Source organism: Nannobrachium achirus (assembly GCF_963921795.1).
Source record: "Nannobrachium achirus genome assembly, chromosome: 17".
Taxonomy (NCBI): domain Eukaryota; kingdom Metazoa; phylum Chordata; class Actinopteri; order Myctophiformes; family Myctophidae; genus Nannobrachium; species Nannobrachium achirus.
Window position 1 is genome coordinate 17,697,814 of NC_137824.1, and position 25,883 is coordinate 17,723,696.

At 44.2% G+C, this 25,883-nt stretch overlaps 1 protein-coding gene across 1 annotated transcript in view; it reads left to right on the top strand.

Moving 5' to 3' along the window:
- unc5a (unc-5 netrin receptor A) overlaps positions 1–25,883 on the top strand; it is a gene marked incomplete at both ends in the record, with an annotated part of 299,628 nt that overhangs the window by 48,233 nt on the left and 225,512 nt on the right. The window contains 2 exons of the mRNA XM_080746558.1: positions 12,694–12,834; positions 19,988–20,203. Coding sequence (XP_080602684.1) covers positions 12,694–12,834; positions 19,988–20,203 — 357 coding nt within the window. The remainder of the gene's footprint in view (positions 1–12,693; positions 12,835–19,987; positions 20,204–25,883) is intronic.

Consider the following 25,883-nt stretch of genomic DNA (forward strand, 5'->3'; position numbering starts at 1 on the left):
AGCGTATACGGGGAGATGACAAATCCATGCGTGTGCGTGCCTTGGATGGAAAAGACGTCGGCGGCAGTGTGTCGACCCCGTGCTGACGGGGGTATAGCTAAGACAGGATGGTGTGTGTGTGTGTGTGCGTGCGCTGCCTTTGATGGTTGTGTGTGCGGTTATTACATTCAGAAAGTGCATTTCTGTGGCTCTGTTAGGATAACCATCTCGCTGTGTTCTCGCTAAACAGAGTGCACTTTGAAGAAGCTTGCTCGCCGTTTTATGTCCGGAGTTTGGAATGTTATGTCCATCGAAGAATGAGAAAATAAATAAGTCAACAGAGGCTAATAACGCTGTGGCTTCCCTGTGCTTTCAGACAGCTGAATTAAATATAATTTATCTGGCTAATAGGATGCAGTCTGCCTACATACGGTATGATAGCCTACATCTTAAAATGTCAATGGAAAAACAAACATCTTATTGTAGTGGGAAAGTGGCTTTCCTTTCTTTCCTTCTTTACTTTTATACATTGTGACAGTGATGTGTATCTTTAACAGTGCCTACACATCACCAATGATGTGCTAACGCTCGCTTTGCCCGCTAACGTTGCTGAGCTGTGATTGGTGTAGCAGCGCCAGCTGAGCTGTAAGGCTTACCATAATGCATGCATGTGATAGCTAGCGTGCGCGGCACTGTGATTGGCCTAATTATGTGGGGACCGATACAGCAGTGCATAACGTGAAATGGGTCCTCACACTGCAAGGCGTTTTAAGCTTGTAGAACGGCTATTTACGGCAAAGAGGTTTGGTTTGGAGGGAAAAAAGACAGACCAAGTACTGAGTGAAAGGTCAAGTTTACTTTGTACTGAGGTTTAAAGCGGATAGATTATAGTGCAAACAAGTCTATGAAGCTGTAATGGAACATTTTCCTTATTTTACTTTAGTTCACCTTTCCTTTAGTGTTTACCTCCCTGTCTCCAGGGGGCGCTGTTATGTTGTTTCCTGTAAGCTGTCATAGTGTCATATGCTACAGGAAGTGGCAGGTACTTCCTTATTCTCCTGTAAACAAAAGAGAGAGAGAGAGCGAGCAATTGGGTGTTCTAATCCTAAGCCATCAGTTTGTGGGAAACACAAGTAAGCAAGCATATTATTCAACATTGTGATAATGTATTTTGGGGTTTATTGTGAGATATTTCCAGATTTGTATCTTCTATTTTGTGATGCTTGGCACACTGCAGTTGTTGTGGAAGTTTAAGGCTTGGGCCTGTCTATTTGGAGTACCTGAATGTACCTACCTCTTGTTTATTATCTGTTTGGTCAGCATCCTTCTGTTTTATGTTAATGTGTCCTTTTCTGTATTTTGTATTTCAGTTTTACACTTGTCTGTGAAGTCTCAATATAGGATACATATTGGGTGTAACCGCACAGAAGCTCTCTATGTAAAGGTGATATCTGAAATCAGTCTTATACAATATGTAGTGGGGGTCCCTGCTTCTTCTCTCTCTCAAATCCGAAAGGTTGACAATGCACTGTACTGAGACCTGACGTGCAAACATGAGATCATGGTCAAAGGTGGACAGGCTGGGTTTCCGCATTTAAAACATTTAAAACTAAATGTTCACATGGTTAATTTAGCGTGCCCACCACAGTAGTGTCACATTGCAGAGAGCAGCGCATGCATGTAACTGCGGTTACAAAACATCCACCGGCGACGGAAAGTCAGTGAGTTATGGCGTGCTGAGTGCACAGTTTAACCAGCGACTCGAGAACACAACCGCACGCACGCACGCACGCACGCACGCACGCACGCACGCACGCACGCACGCACGCACACACGCACACACACACACACACACACAGTAACCACTGACATTATAGTAATGAAGGAAGGGGACACTGATCGGCCACCATAAAAGCATATGGTCCATGGAGACTTCTACATCTGCACATACTGTACATGGATGGAGACAAACTATCATCTATGCTACTCATGTAATGAGGATTAATTTGCCATCTTCGGAGTGCCGCGTCTGTTGAGCTCTATTAAGCCATTTAGACAGGGAACGCATTATTTATTACGCATTATGTTATGATTAACTATTGAAAAACAGCAGATATACAAGCTCACAGCGCAGCACCGAGTGCCGCGCTGTGAGCTTGTTGACACAATTCTATAAGTGTCTCCTAAATCCTTCTTCTAAATCAGTGGTTCTTCTCAAACTTTGTCATGTGAAGGACCCCCAAAATTACATGTATTTGGCCGCGGACCCCCGATCTCAAGATATGTTGTTCCAGGGCCCACCCAGAAGCAAATATTTGATTTACAAATGTTTTTTTACAAATCTTTTAAAAATATATACCGGTATTCAAAGACTTCAAGTTTTTTTCAAAAATAGCAGATCTACAAGCTCGCAACGTGCCCCGCTGTGAGCTTGTATGTCTGCTATTTTTTCATATTTAAAGCATAAAATAATGTGTAATAATGTGTTCCCGGTATTCATGGCTTAATAATGCTCCTATGAACAGGAACACGCCGGTTCTCTCTCCATTACCACGAGGTCAGGTCAAATGGACGTTTTCTAAATTCTAAAAGATTTCCTCCGGTTTTACTCGTTGTTCTCCATTCTCCGACTCCCCTCTCGCCGTCTCGACTGTCAGGCCTTTTATTTTACACTCGAGTGCACAAACATGCGCGGACGCTCTCATAATGTCTCACATGCATGGGTAAGCATGGCTCCTATAGTAGTCACGTGCACACACGTGCCATGATACACACTCGGGCATGCACGTGTGCAGGTGCACGCTCGGGTACGTAACCGGCACGGTGTGCTTGCACGAGCATGTTCATGATTACACATGCACACCACAGCGAGTATAGCGCTTTGGTGTAGTGTCGGTCTATCTGTGACCAGCTAATGTCTGGCACTGTTGGCCCGGTCAGTGCCGTAAAAATGGCAGAAGCCTGTGCACCCTCAATGCACTTCCTTAACAGTTCTACTGCCAGATTTATTATTTATTTATTGGGGCCGGTGCCAGCAAAAAGCAGCTTACCTTTGCGATGTTATAGAAAATTATCTATTGATTATTTTCAAACAATACAACACTCATATGTGTACTTTAGCCAAACTGGCGGCAGAGGGCAGCCTTATGCAAAGATTAATGTGAATTGGGCCGCTTGCCATCCATTCAGAGCATAGAAATGCATTTTCTAGATCAGATCCACAGAAAACAGCCAGGAAGTGATTTGGGACTCCATTATCGCTAACGTGCGGTGGATTTGTTGAGAGCAGCGTTACGGGAGATGTTTTTACTGTACACGGCGGCGCGACCCCTCATCCGCTTACAGTCATCAGACAAGGTAAAAAGAACGAGCCGTATTGGCAACGAGCTGGGTTGAAAATTGGGGCGAACGGGAACGTCGAAGCAGTAAAAGAGTTAATTTCGTTGTACTGTGTCTGTGCTTGTACCTGTACTGTGCTTGGAAATGAGTTGATCGTTGACAATGTAACTGTGCATGTGCCTGTACTGTATTGTTACAATGACAAATAAAGCTATCTATCTATCTGGTCACTGTGAAACTGTGCACACACTCCCTAGAAGCCAAGGCAGCACCTGTAACCAAAAATTTTCATATCGGCCTGTTATAGCACCACCATGCATGAAGAGACTTTGCAAATCAATTTTTTTTATATACTACTCAGATTTTGTCCAAACATCATGCAAATAGGTACTCAGTGTCTGTATAGTCATGTGATCAAGACGGACCCGTCCGATATTTCATATTCCATCCTAATTGACTAACATTGGCTTCCAAAGTTTGCAGGATTGGTCCGTTTTGAACGAAATGACTCAAATCATGAACGCAGCGTGCGATTTACGTGACATTTGGTTCCCATTAGGCAGAGGAAGAAATGCCAAACACCACCAGCAGGTAGTCTGATTGCAGTGAAAGGCCTAAGAAGAAATTGCACCCTTTTCACAAATGGCTAAGTAAAGGTACATTGAAATTAAAGCAGTGCTCGGTGTACTACAGTGCTTGAGTAAATCGTATGTCGTCGTTGTCGGGAGGAAACCTCGTATCTCCAAGTTTCAAATTTGTACGTTCTTTTGCAAAGTAAAGCCCATGCTTAAGGCCGTCGCACAAAGGTTTTATAATGATAAATGCAAAACTTACGGTTTTGGACATACAAGGTTTTCATCGGACAACGACGATATGTTGGGGCGAAACTTCTACTTTTCAAGATTCAAATTAAAAGTAGCAAAAGTAGCAGATCGACAAGCTCGAGACACTGCGCTTCGCGCCGCGTTTGGTAACTTGCGGATCTGCCACTTTTGATGCTTTTGTGTGACGCTGTAGTATGATGAAGTAGGGTGTTAAAAGAAAGAAACTAAAACATAAAAAGTTAAAATATGGCAACACATGAAATGTTCTCGAGTTACTTCCCACCATTGCAGAGTATAGTGATTACCTGAGCATGGCAGGTGTATATATAAAGTGGAACAGAGTGAATACAGTGACAGAGTGTTTGCCGGTGGCATGATGCAGATGCTTCCTCTCGGACCCCCCGCTGTGGCGAGGCGGCAGACACACATCACACACCAGCTAAATGTCAAAACCCCAACGAAAAGACGCTACAAACGCTGGTTCAAAAAGGTGCAAGGCTGCTCATTAGGGAGAGCAATCCACCGCACCGACACCCGTTAATGTCAGACAAACTTCTCCTTTTTACCTCTCTCTCTCTGTGACGCAGACGTGAACTCGGCATAGGCGGAGTGATTATATTTCAAACCGCTTTCACATGAATCGAGATTGATTGACAGCACCACTTTTTTAGACCGGTGGTTCTCAAAGTGGGGTCCAGGGACCGCCAGGGGGTCCTTGAAGGGCTTCCAGGGGGGTCCTCTCCTTTTTTATATTAACCACTTGAACCCTAGTGTCCTTATTCTGAGAACTTTTGACAAAAATAGCAGATCTACAAGCTCACAACGCTCATGAAACTATGGAATCTCTGAAAAGGTTGTGGGGGTCCCTGCCTCATCTCTCTTTCTCAACTAAGGGGTCCTTGGCCGGAAAACGTTGAAGACCCCTGGAATAGAGGATCTCCATAGGCTCCTATTCCTTGCGCTGCAGAAAAGAAACCGCTTTATCTCTGAATCTTTCTCCAAAAAACGCTTTGAACGCCAAGAACCACTTTTTTTTCATGGCGACACTGGGCCGTGGCGGTCAGCTGCGGTTAGGATTTTAGATTTCCGTGTGAAAGTAAACACCCCCGGTCGACTTACGGAATATAGTGAATTTCCACAACATGGGGCTCTTAAAAATAAAGCGCACTGAATGGAAGAAATGGTCGTTCTCTACGTTTGGATAATTACAAAAAAATAAAAGCACCAAAAGTGTTAGCAACACAAATCTTGGCACAAAATCCCCTGGCACAAAATATTTTCAGGCGTTTCAGAGTCCGCTGCCAGTATCAATTAGAGGGTCCTCCTTGACGAGAACATGTTTGAAAACCCACCATTTTAAGACCATAATATCTAAAGTTAGAAGTTGGAAGACGTACTCAAGCTCTCGGGAAGTGTGAGCGCGTGGCGAGCTGACAGCATTGTAATGACGGCCGCAGACAGTGTTATTAGTAGATCCTGCATTAACATAGGCCCCAGCACAGTCGTGCTGCGCTGCATCTCCATACATGCTTAGCAGCCAATCTTCTATTCATGGCATCGATGGAGGGGACCGAACTCTTGGCACGTGTGTTCGACAAGGATTTACATAACGTTCGTCGTTCGCTGTCGGGCAAGAAACCTCCTATCTCCGTATTTCAACTTTTTATGGGTATACCCTATACACACACACACCACTTAATGCCCTACTTCCGTTGTATTTGAGTACAATGGACCACAACAGCCATTTTTGAAAGGTTTTGATTGTGAAAGTGTGTTCTAGTGTGTTGTGCATTTTATAAATATTGAACCAATAGATATTATTAACAAGAGCTTGTTACTGAATAACTACATTGGATCTACATTAAGCCAGCGATTTTTTTTATTACTATTTACAGTGCTAGCCCCCATAAGTCACATGTGCCCATGAAAGATGGTGGTGCATCTTGGGAATGGGCTTATTGTGTCTAAAAAAGACATATTTAGCCACTTGTACACATGTCCCCACCCACTGAGATCAATATTGTTAAAATCGCTAAAACGAAAGAAAGCATCTATTCTTTTCTTTTCTCTAATAGAGGGTGAGTGGCAAATCGAGTGGCAAAGTGAGTTGCAGAGTGAGTTTAGTGTTGTTTAACATCGTTTAATACAATCAGATAGGACTTTTCTGTTTGGCTGTATGGGCTGTCAAGGCCAGAAAGTCGTTTTTTGCGACTCAGTAGGCGTTCATAACTTGTCACGCGCATAACCTCTATCACAATCTAAAACATGAACCCTTGGTTGTAAATAACCAAAGTCGTGCTTATTATTATTTTTTGAAAAGTAACTGTTTTGGACCTACTGTACAAGGTTTCCGCCCGCCCGAAGACAAGACATTATTACCTTTGGCGAGGAGGATTTGAATATTGAACCTCATCCCCGGTATAGTCCCATTCTCTCCTTCTGTCTCACGTTTTAAGCCTGATCCTTCTTTACATTCCCTGTGCGTCCCCTCCCGCCCCCTTCCCCCCCGCTCTAAAGGTGATGCACCAGTGTGTGATGGAGTGTGTGTAGCTGGCAGTGCAATCAGCACCCCCCCCCCCCCCCCCCCCCCCGCCCCCCCACACCTCCCCCCCTATAGAACGCTCATTTAAACACATCTGTAGTGAGAGGAGAGTAGCATGAACCCTCTCCCTGCCAGTCTGTCCATCATCTACTGTATGAGAGCAGCTGCTGTAATGGTCTACAGTACATGTGTATGGCCATATGGAGCAGAGCTGCCTGAAAGGCCTGGTTGTTATTTTAATTAATTAATCAATCGATCAATCAATTAATTAACTAATTAATTGAATTAAAGATAATAAAGGGGGGACGTTGTATTGTGGTTGTCGGGCAGAAACCTTGTATCTCCACATTTCATTTTATCCCGTAAATGAATGCCCTAATTCATCGTACAAAAGTAGTGAAAATAGCCGATCTACAAGCTTGAGTGTAATGAATTTGATCCACTGAATGAGGGCTCCCGGGCTCTAGCCTGGCGGGGCCCGACGTCATACTGCGTTCACTCACTCATTCCTTCCCCAGTATAACGTCTGGACTTCCAGGTATTGGCAGCGAGTATCCTGATTATTTTCTGATCGGGCCAATCAGTGACTGCTTCCGCACAACAAACGTAGCTGTCTTTCCTGACAACAAGTGAAAAGATTTCCCTGATTGGTCCATGTGTAGACGGTGACGTAGATGCATGCTGCAGCATTTTCAAAACAACAATGGCTGCCCTCGCGATGCAACAAGTGTAACAGTTAACGCTCTAACCATAAAACAAGCAATAAGTGCAGTTATTTCAGAGTTGGAATCAAATACAACAATTAAAAAGGAACACAGAGGATGCGCTAGTGGAGTTTATCGGCCGAAAAGACGTGTTTGTTTGCCGTTCTTCCGACTGGCTGAGAGATGTTATGCTACGCTGATTGGTTAGAGGAGTCTGTCTGTCAAGGCAAGTACTCCCGCCCACTTTTCAAGCTGCCAATAGGCCAAAGGCCAGACGTTATACTGGGGAAGGAATGAGTGAGTGAACGCAGTATGACGTCGGGCCCCGCCAGGCTACCCGGGCTCCCCCAGAGTTATAGTGTCGAAGAGTCCTTGAGCAAGACTCTGAACCCCTAGTTGCTCCAGGTGAGCTGGTTGGTACCTTGCATGGTTTCCTCCACCATCTTTGCATGAATGTATGGGTGAATGTAATGCACAATCTCTGTAAAGCACCTTGGATGAAGGTGCTACAGTGAAGAGACTACACTGAAGAGAAGCACCTGGAGTGCATATCTGCGCTTGCTTTATACCCGAGCGCTGTAGCAATGCGAGGAGTGAAATCCGTGCAGGTTGCCGTGCAGGTTGCAACCAAAGATGAGGAAAGCGTTGACTTTAAGAGGTCTCCCTTCGCCTCTCTTATGCATCGCGAGCCTAGCCTGGGTCTGACGTAGTGACTGGGTGGCGTCAACTGTGGTCACAACCTGCACGGATTTCACTCCTCGCTGTACCAATAGCCTTTCACTGCTCAGTGCTCCTAAGATAGTAATAGGATGCAGTCAGAGGACGTGTTGTGCAAAAATGAATGACAAGTGACAAGAAGTCCTGACCATAGGAATCATAAATATTATTATTATTATATTGTATGTTGGTGCAGGCATTCTTATGTGAACCTGTGTTGTTGTGCTGCTATTCGCGTCTCTTTATGTATGCGTTTGGTGTGTACAGTATAGGGGTGTACACGTGGGTATTTGAGCGCCTGGGTGCCTTGGAACATGTGCCCGTGCGTGCGTGTGTGTGTTTGTGTGTGCCCGTGTGTGTGTGCGTGCGTCAGTGTGTGCTTGAAGGAGTGCTTGTTGAGGCATGGCTGTCTCATTGGAAGATTTATTCGGCGTCGCAGAACATGAGGAGGAGTAAATATTTGTCATCGAGGGACCAACACACATCAGTCAGCCTCGCTCCACATTAGACGGAAAAGAAGCACAAAGAAGATCTTTCTTTTTCCATCCACCCTCCCCAGTCCCCCCCACTCCGTCCCCCTGCCATTTCTGCCTGTGCTTTGTCTCTGTGTTTGATGTGTCCCAATGCTGCACATGTCTAAGAAACCATAGACCTGTAGTAGTTAACTGTGCATAATGTATTGTCACTGTCAGGCAAAAAACTGTACTTTTTTTTTTTAGTTAAGTCGTCATTAAGTTGTCATTTTATGTCCTACTTCATCATGCAACAGTAGCGTAGCGTTGTAAGATGTACAATACTCATATTGTTGCTTATAAGTAAGAGTAGTAATGCCATAATGTCTGTGACTGCTAAAAGGCTTGCATTCAATTCAGTACTGGCATCAAAATGTGTCAAAATCTAATCTTGTGTTAGATTGTAGATCTTCTATTTCCTAATGGCCAAAACATAAAATAGGGCTTAATTATTCATGTTTTCTTTACATAAAAGTACAATGTTTGCCTCTGAGATGTAGTGGAGTAGACGTGTAAAGTATCAAAAAATGTAAATGCTCCAGTCAAGTAAAAGTACCTCAACATTGTACTTGAGTATTTTAGGATGGGTATACTTGTCATGTCATGAATTTGGCCAATGTCCGTCTCCGCTGTTGGAGCAGCTCAACATGAAACGGCTCAATATTCCCGCTTAGTAATTTTAATTGAATTAATTTCCGAGGACATTGTACTGCGCTGGCCGCGTCGTAAAACGTGGTTATGGGGCGCCGTTTATCATGGTGATGTAAATCATGGCCAGTGATTTGCTCAATGATGCCTTTCTGCAGGGACATGACACTGTGGGGTGGGTGGGGGGGTGGGGGGGCTTAATTGGCTCCAAAGGGCACATAACGTGTTGGGACCACAGGGGACCAAACACTACCTGCTGTAGTTTTATTTATTCATGTATTGTTCTGTCTACCTCAGTGGTTCCCCGCTTCCCGCGACCTTTACCGGATCAGGGCTCATACTTTGCGGCCCTACTCATCTGAACACTTGAACGCCGAAGCCGATAGGTTGCATTAACTATATTATATATTGTTGTCGTCAAGTAGAAACCTCTTATTTTTCATAAATGAACGCCCTACTGATCATACCACGGCGTCACAAGAAATAATCAAAAGTAACAGATCCGCAAGCCTGTAGATCTGCTACTTTTGCTATTTTGGAATTCGAATCCTGAAAAGTACAGTTTTGGACATGAGGTTTCCACGCGTCAAAGATGATACAGTATTTTTATATTCATAGATAGCCTAGAATAGATAGATAGATATTTACCCTACTTTAAATGTGAAAAAATGTCTGTACGTCTGTTTATGTGTGCGTGTCTGTAGTTGACGTATCTCAAGAGACCGTCTGTCCGACTGACCGACTGATCTCTGACCAGACTTACAGTATATATAGGGCATAGCAGTGGCCATAGAGATTTCAGAAAATATTTATATAAATCAGTTTAAGCCTGGAACCAAACCATCCAGGCTCCCGGTGAACCATGACCATAAAACATTTGATTATGTGGCAAAATAAATGTTTGAAAACCTCAAAAATAAAGGGTATTTATTAAATATAGTATATAGTTAAATATTGAAATAGTTTTGGACACAGAATCACATGGCTTGGTTTCAGGCTCAAAATAATTTATATAAATATTTTTCAGAAATCTCTATGAGAACTGGTGGCTATCATAAATAGCCACCACTGCTATGCCATGCAATACATATATAAGGTTAGTGCAGTACATGTACTGTTGTACCTTTGGGACTCCCTGCAGATCCCACTAGCAATGTAAAGAAAAAAGCAATGCATCCCACTAAAGTGGATACATTGCATGTCCAATATAATCCAACATTATACCTACGGGACATACATTATGAAGAGGGACCCATTGTATATCAACTATACAGCTACATTAAAACCTACAGGACAGACCGTATATATATACTGTATATCGTCACTGTCGGGCAGAAACCTCGTATCTCCAAGTTTCAAATGTGTAAATCTTTCGCAAAGTAAAGCCCTGCTTCATCATACAAGGCCGTCGCACAAAAGTAGTGAAAACAGCCGATCTACAAGCACGCACCGAGGCGTGTGCTTGTAGATCTGCTGTTTTCACTCGTTTAAATCACTTTTAAAATGATAAATACAAAACAAACGGTTTTGGACATACAAGGTTTCCACCCGACAACGACGATATACTGCCATTAATATCTGTGGACTGAACATAGGTTGTTTGGTCACGGTACCCTGTTGCCTTGGGATATATTCTGATCTGTGTGTGTGTGTGTGTGTGTGTGTGCACTTGTGGTTCGAGCGGGTGAAATGGTCCCAACAATGCTGCCTCCAACAATTAATGGTGATCTTAACCCATTGCGTTCTAATGCAGTCCCCATAGTGCTCCTCTGTGTTGCTTTGATTTGTGCACTGACCCCGAGAGGAGTCTTTTAAGTGGCTGTGTGTGTGTGTGTTTGTATTGTGTTGCTATACTTCAGAAGAGCAAATGTCCCCACAAGTATAGTAACATTTGAAATGTATAGACACGGTGAGTATGGCTGGGACGATATGAAAATGTCTTGTCACGATTATTGTGACACAAAAAATCTAGATTTACGATATTATCGCGATAATCAAAATATCCCCAACATCCATTATCCTGGGGCGGTACATTTGCCAAAAAATAGCCGATCTACAAGTTCACAACTCGTCGCGTTAAAAAAGGCCTGCAATCAAGTACATTATTTCCAGGTCCATTTTACAAAGTATAGTTAAATGGTATTGAATATGCAGCTCAGCAAATAAAAGGTGGATTGATATCAGTGCATGACGGAGGACGATTTCACAATACATTTAAATCTCCACAATACTATTATTGTGAGTGTTTTTTTTATCACGAAAAACGATCATAATGATTATCTTCCCATCCCTAATTAAAAAAATTACTGTAATGCCATTCATGAAATCACTGTCCTAAAACAGTAATACAAAGCTGTGTATGTGACACACACACGCACGCACGCACACACACACACACACACACACACACACACACACACACACACACACACACACACACACACACACACACACACACACACACACACACACACACACACACACACACACACAGCCATATGCTTGTGTGTTTGGATTAGTTTGAAGTACATTGCGTTGTGCGTGTCATCGTGACAATAATCTAAGCCAATTCTCCACGCATCAGCCCTCCGTTATGGGCTTGATATAAAGCACTGCGTGACCAGAATTCCAGCGCTCGTAAAAGTGACAATTTTACCACTGTGAAGAAATTACATGTTTAACCTCATTAACCTCAAAGCCATGCGCTAAAACCCAGACCTAACAGCCGCCTCTGCTGACATGCACGCACGTGCACACGCACAAACATGCACGCGCGCACGCACACACGCGCAGCATTACTACACTGGTGAGGACATTCATAAGACGGTTGTTTTAAGATTCCCATTTTAACCCTAACTCAAAGCTGTTGTGAGCTTATACAATAGGTCTGCTATTTTGATGTATAATACCCACTAAATATTAATCAGGCATGCATGACGCTAACGCCTAAACCTAACCGCTAAATACTTCACCCTAAAACTAACCCCAATGTGATTCTTTTTTTCTTTTCCTAAATGTAAGCCTGTCTATGTCCTCAATATGTCTCAAATTCTTCTATATACTTCTGGGGACATTTGGTACTCTTTTGGTACTTATAAGTATAGTAAAAAAACATGTACAGGGGTGCCCGGTGGCCTAGCGGTCCAGGCCCATGTACATAGGCTCTGATGCCTGACAGCGTGTCGCGGGTTCGAGTCCCGATCCCGACCAACCTTTGCTGCGTGTCACTCCCCATCTCTCTCCCCATTTCCTGTAGGTCTCATGTCCTATCAATAAAAGCATAAAAAGCCCCTAAACAAATCTTAAAAAAAAAAAGTACAAACACGTACACGCACAACGTCATCGTTGAGCAATTAGCATGGAAAGTGACCCCTGCAAAAGGGAAAGCCCAGGCGTGAGCGTGTGCGGCGTTGTGAAACCACCATCAGGCAGCAGGGCTGGGCTGAGGTGGCACGTTGTCACCATCTCAGATGGCGTCCGTCCGTCTACCCCGTCCCCCGTCTGTCCTCGCGTCAACCGTCGTCCTCTGAGCAGCCACGTACGTCCGTGTGAGATGATTAACCTGACAGGTGCGAGGTGAGCGCGGCCTCAGTGTTTTAGTGAGCTGTCGTCTTCAGTCTGCCGGGAGTAGCAGAAGGTCGGCCACCGCAAGACTAATGGCCGCGGTCACGGAGGCTGGAAGCCGGCCCATTAGGAAGACAGCGTCATCATTAGGAACCAGCACACTTCTCCTCAAACACCCTGACCCAGCCTGCCTACCTGCCTGCACCGGGCCCCCCTCCCTTCCGATGATTATTAGCAAAGTTTTGGTGGGCTCTCGAGCTAAAGCAATTATGATCAGTATTCACAGTGAACCGTGGCCTTTTCTTTTGTGACAAAATACACAAACGCACGCACGCCCTTCTCTGAGAAACTTGCATAAACACACAAACAGACACTTGAATAAATGCACAAACACAGAATGAGAAGATGCTGCTGCACTGGATATGAGAGCCGCTGTAATAAAAATAGAACTTAAGTACATAAATAATATTATATCGTCTCTGTTGAGTGGAAAGCTCAGATGTCCAAAACTTTTCAGGATTCAAATGACAGCAAAGGTAGCGGATCGACAAGTTCAAAAGCTTGCAGATCTGCTAAATAACAAAAAGTTACAGTAGGTAAGAAGTTTCTGCATGACCGACGGCAACAAAATTGAACTTCACAAGGGTGTAACTACCGTGACGCAGCCAAACACTGTTGGTGTTGGGGCCCCGGACACATTTGGGGGCCCATGCACCGTGCTGCTGGTAAAATAAAATACATCTACACTGTATACTTTATATAAAGATTCAATGGCAGTTGGCAGAATTTTGGCGGAACCCGGTGGCTGCTGCTTGCACCATCAGGACCTCCAACAGCACTGGTGGAGAGAATGATAAACATGGAGGAAGAATAGGCGAAGGCGGATCCTAAGCTTTGACTGTTAAATAATCAAACGTCAGTAGCACTGCTGTTTTGACACCTGTTCAAGTCATCAGTAGATATGCACAACGTACCAGAGGAGAATTGTTGAGTCTTAAATGATCTGAAATTGAACACTTTGTGAGCTTGTAGTTTCTCCGGAGCTCATGTAGCCGTGAGTATGTGTATGGTGTGTGTGGGGCTGGCACGTGCACACATGGACACCAAAGGGGGCTTGAGCCCTTTTATCTGTCTGTAAAAAAGTGCCCTCTCTAGTAGACCATGAATGCAGTTTTTACTATGGTGAAAGAAATGCAAATGCCCTCTTTCCATGCCTTTAAATGCCAGAATTGCCTTGTCCAAACTCTCTTGAATGCAGCATCTTATCGTGAAAGAATTGCCCTCTCCATGTAGAAATCAAGCATCGAAAATAGCTGACTTTGTGAGCTTGGAGGTCTGCTATTTTTGGTATTTTCACCAAAAGGCCCTTTTAGAAATGTCAGGCCCTGCCTCTCTAACATTTACCTGCCAGGTACAGGTGGGCAACCCTTCGTGTCAACGCCTAATTTCTGACTATTTCTATTTAGTATTCACGGTGAACTGTAGCTTTTCTTTGAGACACAACCAACCACACCCATACACACACATGTATGTAGGCATGACACGTGCGCGCACACACACAAACACACGCAAACAGAGAGCCAATAACGGTATGGCAGTATACGCTTGCTGCCCGCTCGTATTAATGGCACTTTTATCACGGGTGCGTACGCGGCGCTAATAAGAAAATGTGGTGGGAAATGGGGAAAGGGAGAGTGACGAGGTGTCGGCGAGTGATGTATGTCTTTCATCGGACACAGAACATTTAGTTTTCATTAAGAGCTAAACACGTACACCGTACATTAGCGGGGTTCAGTGGCGGCTGCCGCCGTCACTGTGGCTCATTCTGATGAATTAGCCAGTCAGCACGCACGCACGCACGGCGCACATGCACGCACACACACTCACAAATAGAGGGCTAAAACAGGGAAGACAAAGGAGAGACATTAGGAGGATGTGCGGTGTGCTGGGTGAGATGGGACCCGCCCAAACATCTTCTTTATATCCCCCAGACGGGTGTTTGTGTGATGCAGGCTAATGTTATCCCACCCCTGGACACAGTGCTCAACCCCAGACCAGTAACCGAGTCACAGTAGCCTATATATATAGGAAATGAAATGTGTACTTAAAGTGCTGGAGTACTTCTTGATTTTAGTAATAATTGAGGGATAGTTCACTTTTTTTTTCTTTTTTTTTTTCATCGATTTTCTTCATGGATATTTTTTAGATTTTGTTCCCTATGGAGACACAAAGAGCCTGCTTTGTTCCCTATGGAGACACAAAGAGCCTGCTTTGTTTTCTATGGAGACACAAAGAGCCTGCTTTGTTCTCTATGGAGACACAAAGAGTCTCCTCAAATGATTGGCTTAGGAATGCAACAAAAACTCTCATAGGGTGAGAAATTCAATTGATAGAAAGGGAACTATCCCTTTAAGCATTCAAAAGTCCAAATTACAATGTATTGCTGTATTGGAATTTTGGAACCCCCCCTCCCCCAACACACACACACACACACACACACACACACACACACACACACACACACACACACACACACACACACACACACACACACACACACACACACACACACAGAAACAGATACTGTATTTTAAGAATAAGCTACAGTACTTGAGTAAATGTATTTCATTTCTGTCCAATCCTGGTTGTTTGAGACGCTGGCTCAAATATCACACCGCTAAGCCCCTTCGTTGACAAAGTGTGTGTGTGTGTGTGTGTGTGTGTGTGTGTGTGTGTGTGTGTGTGTGTGTGTGTGTGTGTGTGTGTGTGTGTGTGTGTGTGTGTGTGTGTGTGTGTGTGTGTGTGTGTGTGTGTGTGTGTGTGTGTGTGTGTGTTACTGTACGTCTGAGGGGCTGGGGGTTGAAAGGTCACCGGCAGCGTAGCGTTTTCATTATGAGAGCGGTGGACTCCCGGGCCGGGGGGCCGGGGCGGCCCGGGCTCAGTCGGTCGCACAGGGAGTGATGAAGCCGGCCGTAAACGTCCCGGGCCTGTCAGCCATATTGGATTCAGGGCAGTAAATTAATATTACCCTCCTTTTTTAAATGGGTTTTATTTTGGGATTTACAGTTTCCCCCGAGAGTCTGTGGCGGTGCAGGGAGAGAGGTTTTCTTTCTTTACACGCCGTTCCTCTCCATAATTTGCTCCCGCGCTCACTCACGGGGCTAATCTGTTTAGCTGTACGGGAAGTGTGTGGGCGGTGAGAGGTGTGTTGTGTGTGGAGAACACTCTTCTGTGCACCTTGCCTTGAGTGTGAATTGTGCAGCTGTCCTTTTTGAAGGACACTTTCTACCTGTGCCGGAAGAAAGTGTATAATTTTTTTCATTTTGAACACACATGGGCAACTGTCACAAGGACGTCCCACACTAACATAATTATGTGGATGTACTCAAGAAAGACGCAGGAGCGCAAAGCACCAATGAGCTGGATGGTACTGTATGGAGAACCGGGATGACTGGAAGTGACGATGAAGGGCTCGTCATCTGAGGACGACCTAGAGAGATTTAGAGCGTTTTTTTTTTACCTACCTTTGAAAAATTGCTGAATATTCTGTCGCGCGCATCCATGCACGGCAGTGAAAGATCCACCCTGCTCCCAGTCACTCTCCCCGTCTCCCCATAGACACAAACGTGTGTTTTCCCTTTTTTTCCCAAAAGAGATCCGGTGCCGATGATGGCGTAATCGGGCGGCGTGCCCCCGAGTCAAAAAATATTTGGTGAACAGCACTATCCAACTTTGGACTAAAGTCGGGTTAGGCAGCTAGTTGTTAAGTGGCAATGCAGAAATACTGAAAGCGGAAGTCCTGTGTTCAACATTTGACATGACTAAAACATACAAAAGTATTCAAAATGTGCTTTTTATACACATTATGTTCTTTAAAAAAAATCCCACCTAGTGTGAAATGAGTGATGCTTTGTATTAGTTAATATCTTTTAGTTGTTGCAATTTTAGTTTTCAGATAATCATAATGGACTTCTGGCTAGCTAGTGGTGTGAAATTGTTTCTTGTATTCAAATGGCTTTTTAAGCACTTTGGTTTTTATGGTGCAACAAGTTTCATATGTCCATAACTTCTTCAAATATGCTCCAGTTTCAACAGATACATCACATGAAAGCTTAGATTCTGTCCTTGGATAATAAAAAATGACCTATGCAGACTTAAGGCACAAAGTACCAGACCTAGTCACAAATGTACAATATTTGCCTCTGACATGTAGTGTAGTAAAAGCATAGTAAAGTATTGAAACATGGACATGAATGGACTTGAGAGTAAATGTCCTTGTATCTTCTCCACAGTTCCCTCCTCTGTGTCAACACGGTGCTGTAGCAGAGAGCGAGGTCATGGCTCGTTGTCATTCTGGAGACGGGCGGGCTGGGCTGACTGGGCTGTCTGCTTGTCAGTCAGCCAGTCAGCTCCTCTGCCACTGTCCTGCTTAATGCGGCCCAGAGTTAGAGGCCCGCTTCAAGAGCCATAAAACAGCGTCTGAAGTGGCCTAGTCACCCAGACAGCAGATTTATGGAGGCCGCTCCATCACTAGCTGCTGATGGTTAAAGGGGGCTTTGATTAAGAGCACAGCAGACAATGGGCTTTTCTTCAGTGCTGTGCCCGTCCCCGGCCCGGCCCGGAAACACACAAGGCCAAATCCAGCTCTTTTCATTGCTACAACAATATATCGACAACAACAAACAACATCAACTCTCTCTCCCTCTCTCTCTGTCTCTCTCTCTCCCTCTCTCTCTCTCTCTCTCTCTCTCTCTCTCTCTCTCTCTCTCTCTCTCTCTCTCTCTCCCTCTCTCTCTCTTTCAATTCAATGTGGTTTTATTGGCATGAGAAAACATACTTTTGTTTACATTGCCAAAGTGGAATCAAACAATAAAAACAGATTGTACACTGTACGTGTACAATCAAAAGGGAATAAATAGCGTGTGTAAATATGTGTAAACAGAGCTGTGTTACGTTGCAACAATAAACTAGCTTTCAAAAGCCTTATGAATCGTAAATTATATACGTGTGGGAAAGATTAGCTTGGAAGCTATTGGCAGTCATATTTACATGTTTTACATTCACTTGGTATAAAATCTCTCTCTCTCTCTCTCTCTCTCTCTCTATCTCTCTCTCTCTCTCTCTCTCTCTCTCTCTCTCTCTCTCTCTCTTGCTCTGTCTCACCGCTCTTCATGCTTTTAACATATTAGGAGGTGGTATTCACTCAAGGACGCAGACTCTTTAATACATTGCGAGGTTTTTGGTCACAATGTCCTTTCTGAGTCATCCATTATGCTGACGCTACCGTCCGTGCCACACAATGGAGAGCGGCCATAAAGGCCAACACGGCATGAAGGATTTAACTCTCAACCTACGGCTTGCTTCCTCCCTCCTCTAAATCACTGGTTCTCAACCTCTGGGTCGGGACCCCCAGGGGGGTCCCCAAATTATTTAAGGGGGTCCCCAGATGTTTAGCAAAATGTTAACATTGTTTTCTCACTCAACAGTAAACAGACCAACTTACAATATACAGTAAGTGTAGGATATCTGCACATTTCTGAAGTGACAATTTAAGGACTTTTTAGTACCTCTGGTCAAACATTGATCAAACTGTCAAATATTAGAGGCAGAAATTGTGAAAATAGCGGATCTACATACTCACAACGCCTCTCACCGCGAGGCATTGTGAGCATGTAGATCTGCTATTTTCACAATGGAATAGATAGTCAAACTAAATATAATGCCAACTCCTACAATTCCAAGTGCTTGTGCAGGGTGGGGGGGTCCCCAGTTATAATATGATTATTTTGGGGGTCGCAGCCTGAAAAGGTTGAGAACCAGTGCTTTAACCCTGCAAGGCCCGAATTAATTTCTACTGGCCAAAAAAAATTAAAAAAATTCAGATGGTGTTGTAGGAGTCATAATCAGAGGAAAATGTAATTTTAAAAAATTAATAATGTTTTTGTAAGGTTTTAGCCATAAATCATAAAGCATAAATCATGCTCTAATTTGCATATTGGGGATATTTTTCACAATATTAACATATGCACGTGTTCTAGACATTCTAATGATCACGAAAAAAAATATTACAGGCATTTTACTACTGTTTTAGTGAGGAATAGCTTCATTTAAAAAGTGAGATGTTGTTCGTCCAGACGCTGGAATTTCAACTTCTCTGGGAGGTGTCAATGTCAGCCCCTGTGGGGGGTATTTATATGCAAATATCGTGGCCAATGGCATTGTAATACTAAACAATATGATTTAATGGTGATGTTAATGTGAAAAAAGAACAGGAAAACTAATTATAACATTTTTTTAAAAATGATTTAAAAAACGTTGCCAAAAAGCTACGCTGGGCCTTGCAGGGTTAAATGAGAGCGTGGCTGCCTGTGATGCCAGCTTTTTGGCTCTGATTCCGCAATCCTGATGTTTATGAGACTGCAGACTCCTGGTGTTTTTGACCCATATTCAGTCAAAAGCGCTACAGTTTTGTAATTGATTTGTAAAACTTGGATTAGAGACTGATTGAAGTTCTTCCACTTCAGAATATTTAACTACATCCCAGCTTCTCCTCTCGCTCTCTTTTTCTCGACTACTGCTAAATTGATTTTGTCTACAGAAATGTATTTTGTCGAGCCTTGATGGCTGATTTTACACTTGGTTGCATGCTGCGACGCGCTGTCAGCTTGTAGATCTGCTATTTTCAGAATGCAACACCCGAACGCAACCCAACATAAAAATGGCTCGTCTTTTAGTTCTACTAGATCTCTTCTACACTAGTCCCTCCCTGACATTTTAGTTTAGTTTTTATTTGTTCACAAAATTGTAAATCTATTTAGCGTGGAATCATCATTGCTTAGTTTTTTATTTCAATTTTGTCAGTGGAAAAAAGGTACTGTAGTTCCGTGGTTCTCAATCATTTCAGGCTACGACCCCCAAAATAATCATATTTGAACTAAGGACCCCCACCCTGACAAGCACTTGGAGTTGTAAGAGCTGAGGCATTACATTTTGTATAACACGGTTCTATTGTGAAAATAGCCAATCTTCATTTTAGAGGAGACCCCCCAAAATCATTCGGGGGGTCCCCAGATTGAGAACCACTGCTTTCTCGAACATCTTTCGTCATAGCTTTAGTCGACTGTAGTTGACACTGTGTTCTCTCCCTCCCTCCTCCAGGTTCGGAGCACGCGGCCACGGCCACGCTCCCCGCCTCCTTCACGGACCTGCTGCCTCACTTCCTGGTGGAGCCCGAGGACGAGTACATCGTGAAGAACAAGCCGGTGACGCTGGCGTGTCGCTCCACGCCCGCCACGCAGATCTACTTCAAGTGCAACGGGGAGTGGGTCCACCAGGACGACCACCTGATCGAACGCACCGTCGACCCCGCCACAGGTACAACACTAAACACCCCCGAAATACCCATGTCAAGGACCCTCATATTGATATGACTCTCCATCTGAAAAGGTTTTCACCCCATGTAAAAAAAAGTCACACCCAATGTGAAGTGAGCGGTGGTCGTGCTTGCATAACATCTTCAATTGGTAATTGGTGATGTAATACAGGCTACACACACACACACACACACACACACACACACACATTGCTATGGCAAAAAGCTGAGGAAAAAGACTAGGATATAGGTCTAGGATGTAATTGGTGATATGGCTACACACACACACACACACATATTGCTATGGCAAAACGCTGAGGAAAACACATTGCTATGGCAAAACGCTGAGGAAAAGTGGCTACAGATAGGTCTAGGATGTAACTGGTGATGTAATGTGATGTAATATGGCTACTCACACACACACACACACACACACACACACACACACACGCACACACACACACATTATTGCTATGGCAAAACGCTGGGAAAAAAAAGTGGCTACAGACACACGCACAGCCACTCTATGGAGCGGCTTACCACTGCTCAAAAAGAAAATACAAATGATCCTATATATAAACAGAACAATTTGATATTTCTCAAAACATAATAATCACAAATAGCAGATATGTCCGGGCTCATAGATTTGTCTATAAATTACACACCCCATGAAGCCTTGCTTTTATGGAGATCTTTTTGTTTGTTTATGTTGCATTCCTGATCCAATTATTTGAATAGTCTCCTGAGTCTCTACAAGCTCATTGTGTTTGCTACGGGTTGTTGTTGCTTGTAGATCGTTTACGTTTGGCCAATATTCCCCCCAGAATATGGATGTTGGATTATTTATGTATTTATATTTCAGGCATTTTCTTGCCTTTATTGATAGCACAATGTAGAGTGGTTCTCAAAGTGGATTCCAGGGACTCTCTAGGTTCCTTTAGGAGGGTCTAAATTGACCCATACAAGTCTGTAACTCTGATCAGGGACGTGCTGGGCCCCTGATTCAGCCCGGGAAAAAGAGTTGGAGAGGCCCTCATTGCGCGATATAGAGAGAGATCTCTCTCTCTATAGCGCTGCTGCTACTCAAAGATTTGCCATTTCAGATCATGACAAGTGACAAGCCAGTGGGCCAATTACATGAGTTATATTTCGTCGTTGTCGGGTGGAAACCTTGTATGTCCAAAACCGTTTGTTTTGCATTTATCATTTTAAAAATGATTTAAACTAGTGAAAACATCCGATCTACAAGCACACAACGCCTCGCACCACGAGGCGTTGTGTGCTTGTAGATCTGCTGTTTTCACTACTTTTGTGCGACGGCCTTGTATGATGAAGCAGGGCTTTGCTTTGCGAAAAAGTCTACACATTTGAAACTTGGATTTTCTGCCCGACAGTGACAATTTACTTTGTTGGCCGCCCAGCCCCCAAAATGGAACGAAGGCCAACATTTTATTTTAAATTTTTTCCTAATGGCCGGCCTGGACCGGCCGGGAATGAACCGGCCGTTCGGGAGTTGTCCCGCTTTTCCCAATGGCCAGCACGTCCCTGCCTACGTATGTATTTCGCACCCTATCCGCTCCGCTATCAGCGCCCTGGATATGGCTTGTTTAGACTGACGGCTATGTTTTGATAGATGCTAGTTCTACTGTACTACTAAAGCTACTGTAGCAACAGTATGTGGTTCACACTTTTGTTCATGAAAAGGACCTTTGACTTTCAGATGAACTTTGCACAACACGGTTCAGATAATTATTCTTGATAAGACGATCATGCTCTTTGTTTTTCCGTATTCCATGCATCAACACACCACATTTCTTTTTAGTACATAAGGGATATTTTTTATTCTGCATCATATCCTCCTGTATATCACATCTTGAGCGATACATTATTCATTATTTAAAGAAAGAAAACCCACACAAAGATTTCACTTTGTTGGCCCGAGGGCAGCGTGCGATACGATCCTTACTGTTTAACATAAACAGCTGCACTCTGTAGATGAGGATGAACCAGACCCGTTACAGAGTGGCAAGGGGGCATGTACTGTACTCTACTGTACTGTACTGTTCTGTACTAGCCTGGCTCCAGCCCATAGACCCCGTCCCAAATGACATTGCTCCAATGAGCGCAGAGGGTTCTGTTCTGTGTGGAAGCAGTCGTTCGCACAGACAGACACGTGCGATCGATCGATCGCTCGCTCGCACACAGACACACACACATACACACACACACACACACACACACACACACACACACACACGTGTGCTGTTTGTTGCCAATGTGTGTCCTAATGGGCGGCAATGTCGTGCGCACGGATGAAGGAGACGTGACAAGCACTGTGTCCGATGAAAAAGACGTCTCAAGTAGGCGGATCCGCTCATCTCTAGTGATTGGTTTAGGGGAAGTCAAAGTACGTCCCACCCGTAAATCGCTCAGACAGGTGACAATGTCAAACTCAAGCTTCAGCTGAGTCTGAAATCAGGCTAGTACTGTACTGTACTGTACTGTACTGTACTGTACTGTACTGTACTGTACTGTACTGTACTGTACTGTACCATACACCAACAACTTAGGTTGGGGGTCAACAACAAAACTATACTAGAGCTGGCAACACACACACACACACACACACACAGACACACACACACACACACACACACACACACACAAATCAGGCATTATGACGCCAATCAAGGTCTAACGAGATACATCTTTAGTCGATTAAATCAACTGTAGCTTTAGTCGACTAGAATCTTATATTTGCCGTCAACATAAACTCTGCCTTGCAGAAAGCGGAGGTATATTATTGGTCATCTGACACAGTGACGGTGTATTAAATTGTCAGTCAATTTGTGGCAGCGTGTCTGTCTGTGCACGGCTGATGTCCCTTCAACTCGACGTGTACAGTGGCATGTCGATAACTGCCTGCTAGTTGCCTGGCAACGGCTGGGAGTTTAGAGTTCAAGTCTGTGACGGCCTGCTTGAGAGGGCCGTCACAGGTGTGCGTACGTGTGTGCACATGTGTGTGCATGTATGCGCTTTTTGGAGGTGCATGCGTGTCTGTGTGTGTGCGCGCATTCACACGAACATGGACTCACGCCCATTCACTCACACACAGTCACTCAAACAGCCACGCATAATGAGCACACACACACACACACACACACACACACACACACACACACACACATGCACATATATGCGCACACACACACACTGACACGCAAGGGCTAAACGCTGAGCATATATTGTACGCACGTCGCATACGCATGAATAGACAAACAAGCACACACACACACACACATGCACACACACACCCATGGATAAGTAAGGGCTAAATGCTGATCATATCGTCGTTGTCGGGTGGAAACCTTGTATGTCCAAAACCGTTTTTTTTTTTATCATAAAAAAAACGAACGAAACTAGTGAAAACAGCCGATCTACAAGCACACAACGGCGTTGTGTGCTTGTAGATAGGCTGTTTTCACTACTTTTGTGCGACGGCCATGTCTGAAGCAGGGCTTTTCTTCGCGAAAAAATTTACACATTTGAAATTTGGAGATACGAGGTTTCTGCCCGACAGTGACGATATACATATTGTACGCCCGTCGATTGCACATGAATAGACAAACAAGCACACACACACAACCTTTTAGTAAACAGGGCTTTCAGTAACCATTGGTACAATCCTTGGGGCTCTGTGTGTGTGTGTGTGTGTGTGTGTGTGTGTGTGTGTGTGTGTGTGTGTGTGTGTGTGTGTGTGTGTGTGTGTGTGTGTGTGTGTGTGTGTGTGTGTGTGTGTGTGTGTGTGTGTGTGTGTGTGTGTGTGTGTGTGTGTGTGCTGTGCGGATCACATGGTCCGCAGGGCAGCGCTGACATTAAACAGTGAAGAGTGTTTGAGAGATCGATGCCGGGCGCCTTGGACCCGCCACACCTCTGAGCGTCCGTCCAAGACGTCCTTCAAGCTCTCCACCACCTCCACACACACACACACACACAGACCCCCTTCATCATCTCCACACACACACACACACACAGACCCCCTTCATCATCGGATTTGTACTCGGTTGCACGGACGCGTCCGTGAGCTTTCACACCAGGCTATTTTCGGCCGTGCGCAACCGCCACGCATAACCTCGAGCGAGATCGACTGCTCTGCAAAATGGTGATTGCTTGATTTATTGGCTAAACAAAGATTGTTTTGCAGGTCTTATACAGTCAACAGTTATGCTTAAAATGATAACCTAAAAAGACCCAGGGGGCTTTGTTACCATTGTGCTCAGTTCATCAGTATGTATATTGCAGTTTGTATTGTACAATACATTAAAATGCAATACATAGGCTATATGCAAATGAAATGAAAAACAGCTTTTAAAATTTCCAAGCTGGAAAAAAATCTTGGAATTTTTTAAAGCTGGTTTGCATAGAGAATACATTGAATTACCAAGCAAACCATTAGCTTGGCTTCTCTCAGTGTGAATGCAGCATGACAGTATAAGCTCAGTAGCAGCTAAATGTATATTTACAGAAGGAGGGGTAAGGTGTTCAAGGAGTTAAAGGGATAGTTTTTTTCCCTTCTATCGATTTTCTCACCCCATGGACTTGAATTCATACACAGACACAAAGAGCCTGCGTTGTTCCCTGTGGAGACACAAAGAGTCTCCTCCAATTATCGGCTTAGGAATGTGACAAGAACAAAAACATATCCAAGAACTCATGTCTCCATGGGGTGAGTAATCGATAGAAAAAAGGTCATTTTGGGAGTGAACTGTCCTTTTAAACTATTCTCAATTGTGTTTTAAAATTGTCCCTTTTAGGTTAGTATTGAGTTTGGGTAGGGATGTCGACATGGCTTTTAGTAAGGCGTTCCATGTTTTGGGGGGCAGCATAGAATGCATCTCCACCCCCAGTTTGAGCTGAATGTGGGGGGAAAAGGTCAGATGAGGCCTGCTGAGTTCTGCAGGACATGTGGCCAAATAAATGCCTCCTATAATGGCAGATAACCACGCGGGGAAGGGCTTATCGTCATTTAAACGTCGACGGAGTGTTGTTGTCTCTGTAATGTTATGTTCCCATAAACTGTGGGGTTTATGGAACGTGTCGTGTTCACTAAAGAACACGACGTGGCTATTGACAAAATTCTAATTCATATCTGTGGCGGCAAACGGCGAAGGCGGGCTGCTTTTGCAATGTCCGTTATTATCTGGTTTGTGTATAAAATCCAGAGTTTACACACACACACACACACACACACACACACACACACACACACACACACACACACACACACGTGTGGCTTAATGAAAACATCAAAGCGCAGTGCCTTGGAAAAGACTGAATTAATTGCCTGACCTTTGTTTTAAGGATCAGGCAGACGAAACATTAACAAGGTAAATCTTCTTCAATATAAACAAAAACAGTGTGTGTGTGTGTGTGTGTGTGTGTGTGTGTGTGCGTGCGTGTGCGTGTGCGCGTGCGTGCGCGCGTGCATGCGCGCGTGCATGCGCGCAGTATGTCTGAAAACCGGTTGTCTGTCGGTTCTCGTGGAAGTGTCTGTGCCTGTCAATACACACGAAGAAATAAGACTTTGTCTCTGTTCCTTTTCCACAGACAGCTTGCGGTTTCTTTTGTCTCTTGTTTCCCCAATAAGTTAAGTTATCACGCGGTAAATTCGGAGGTTTGAAG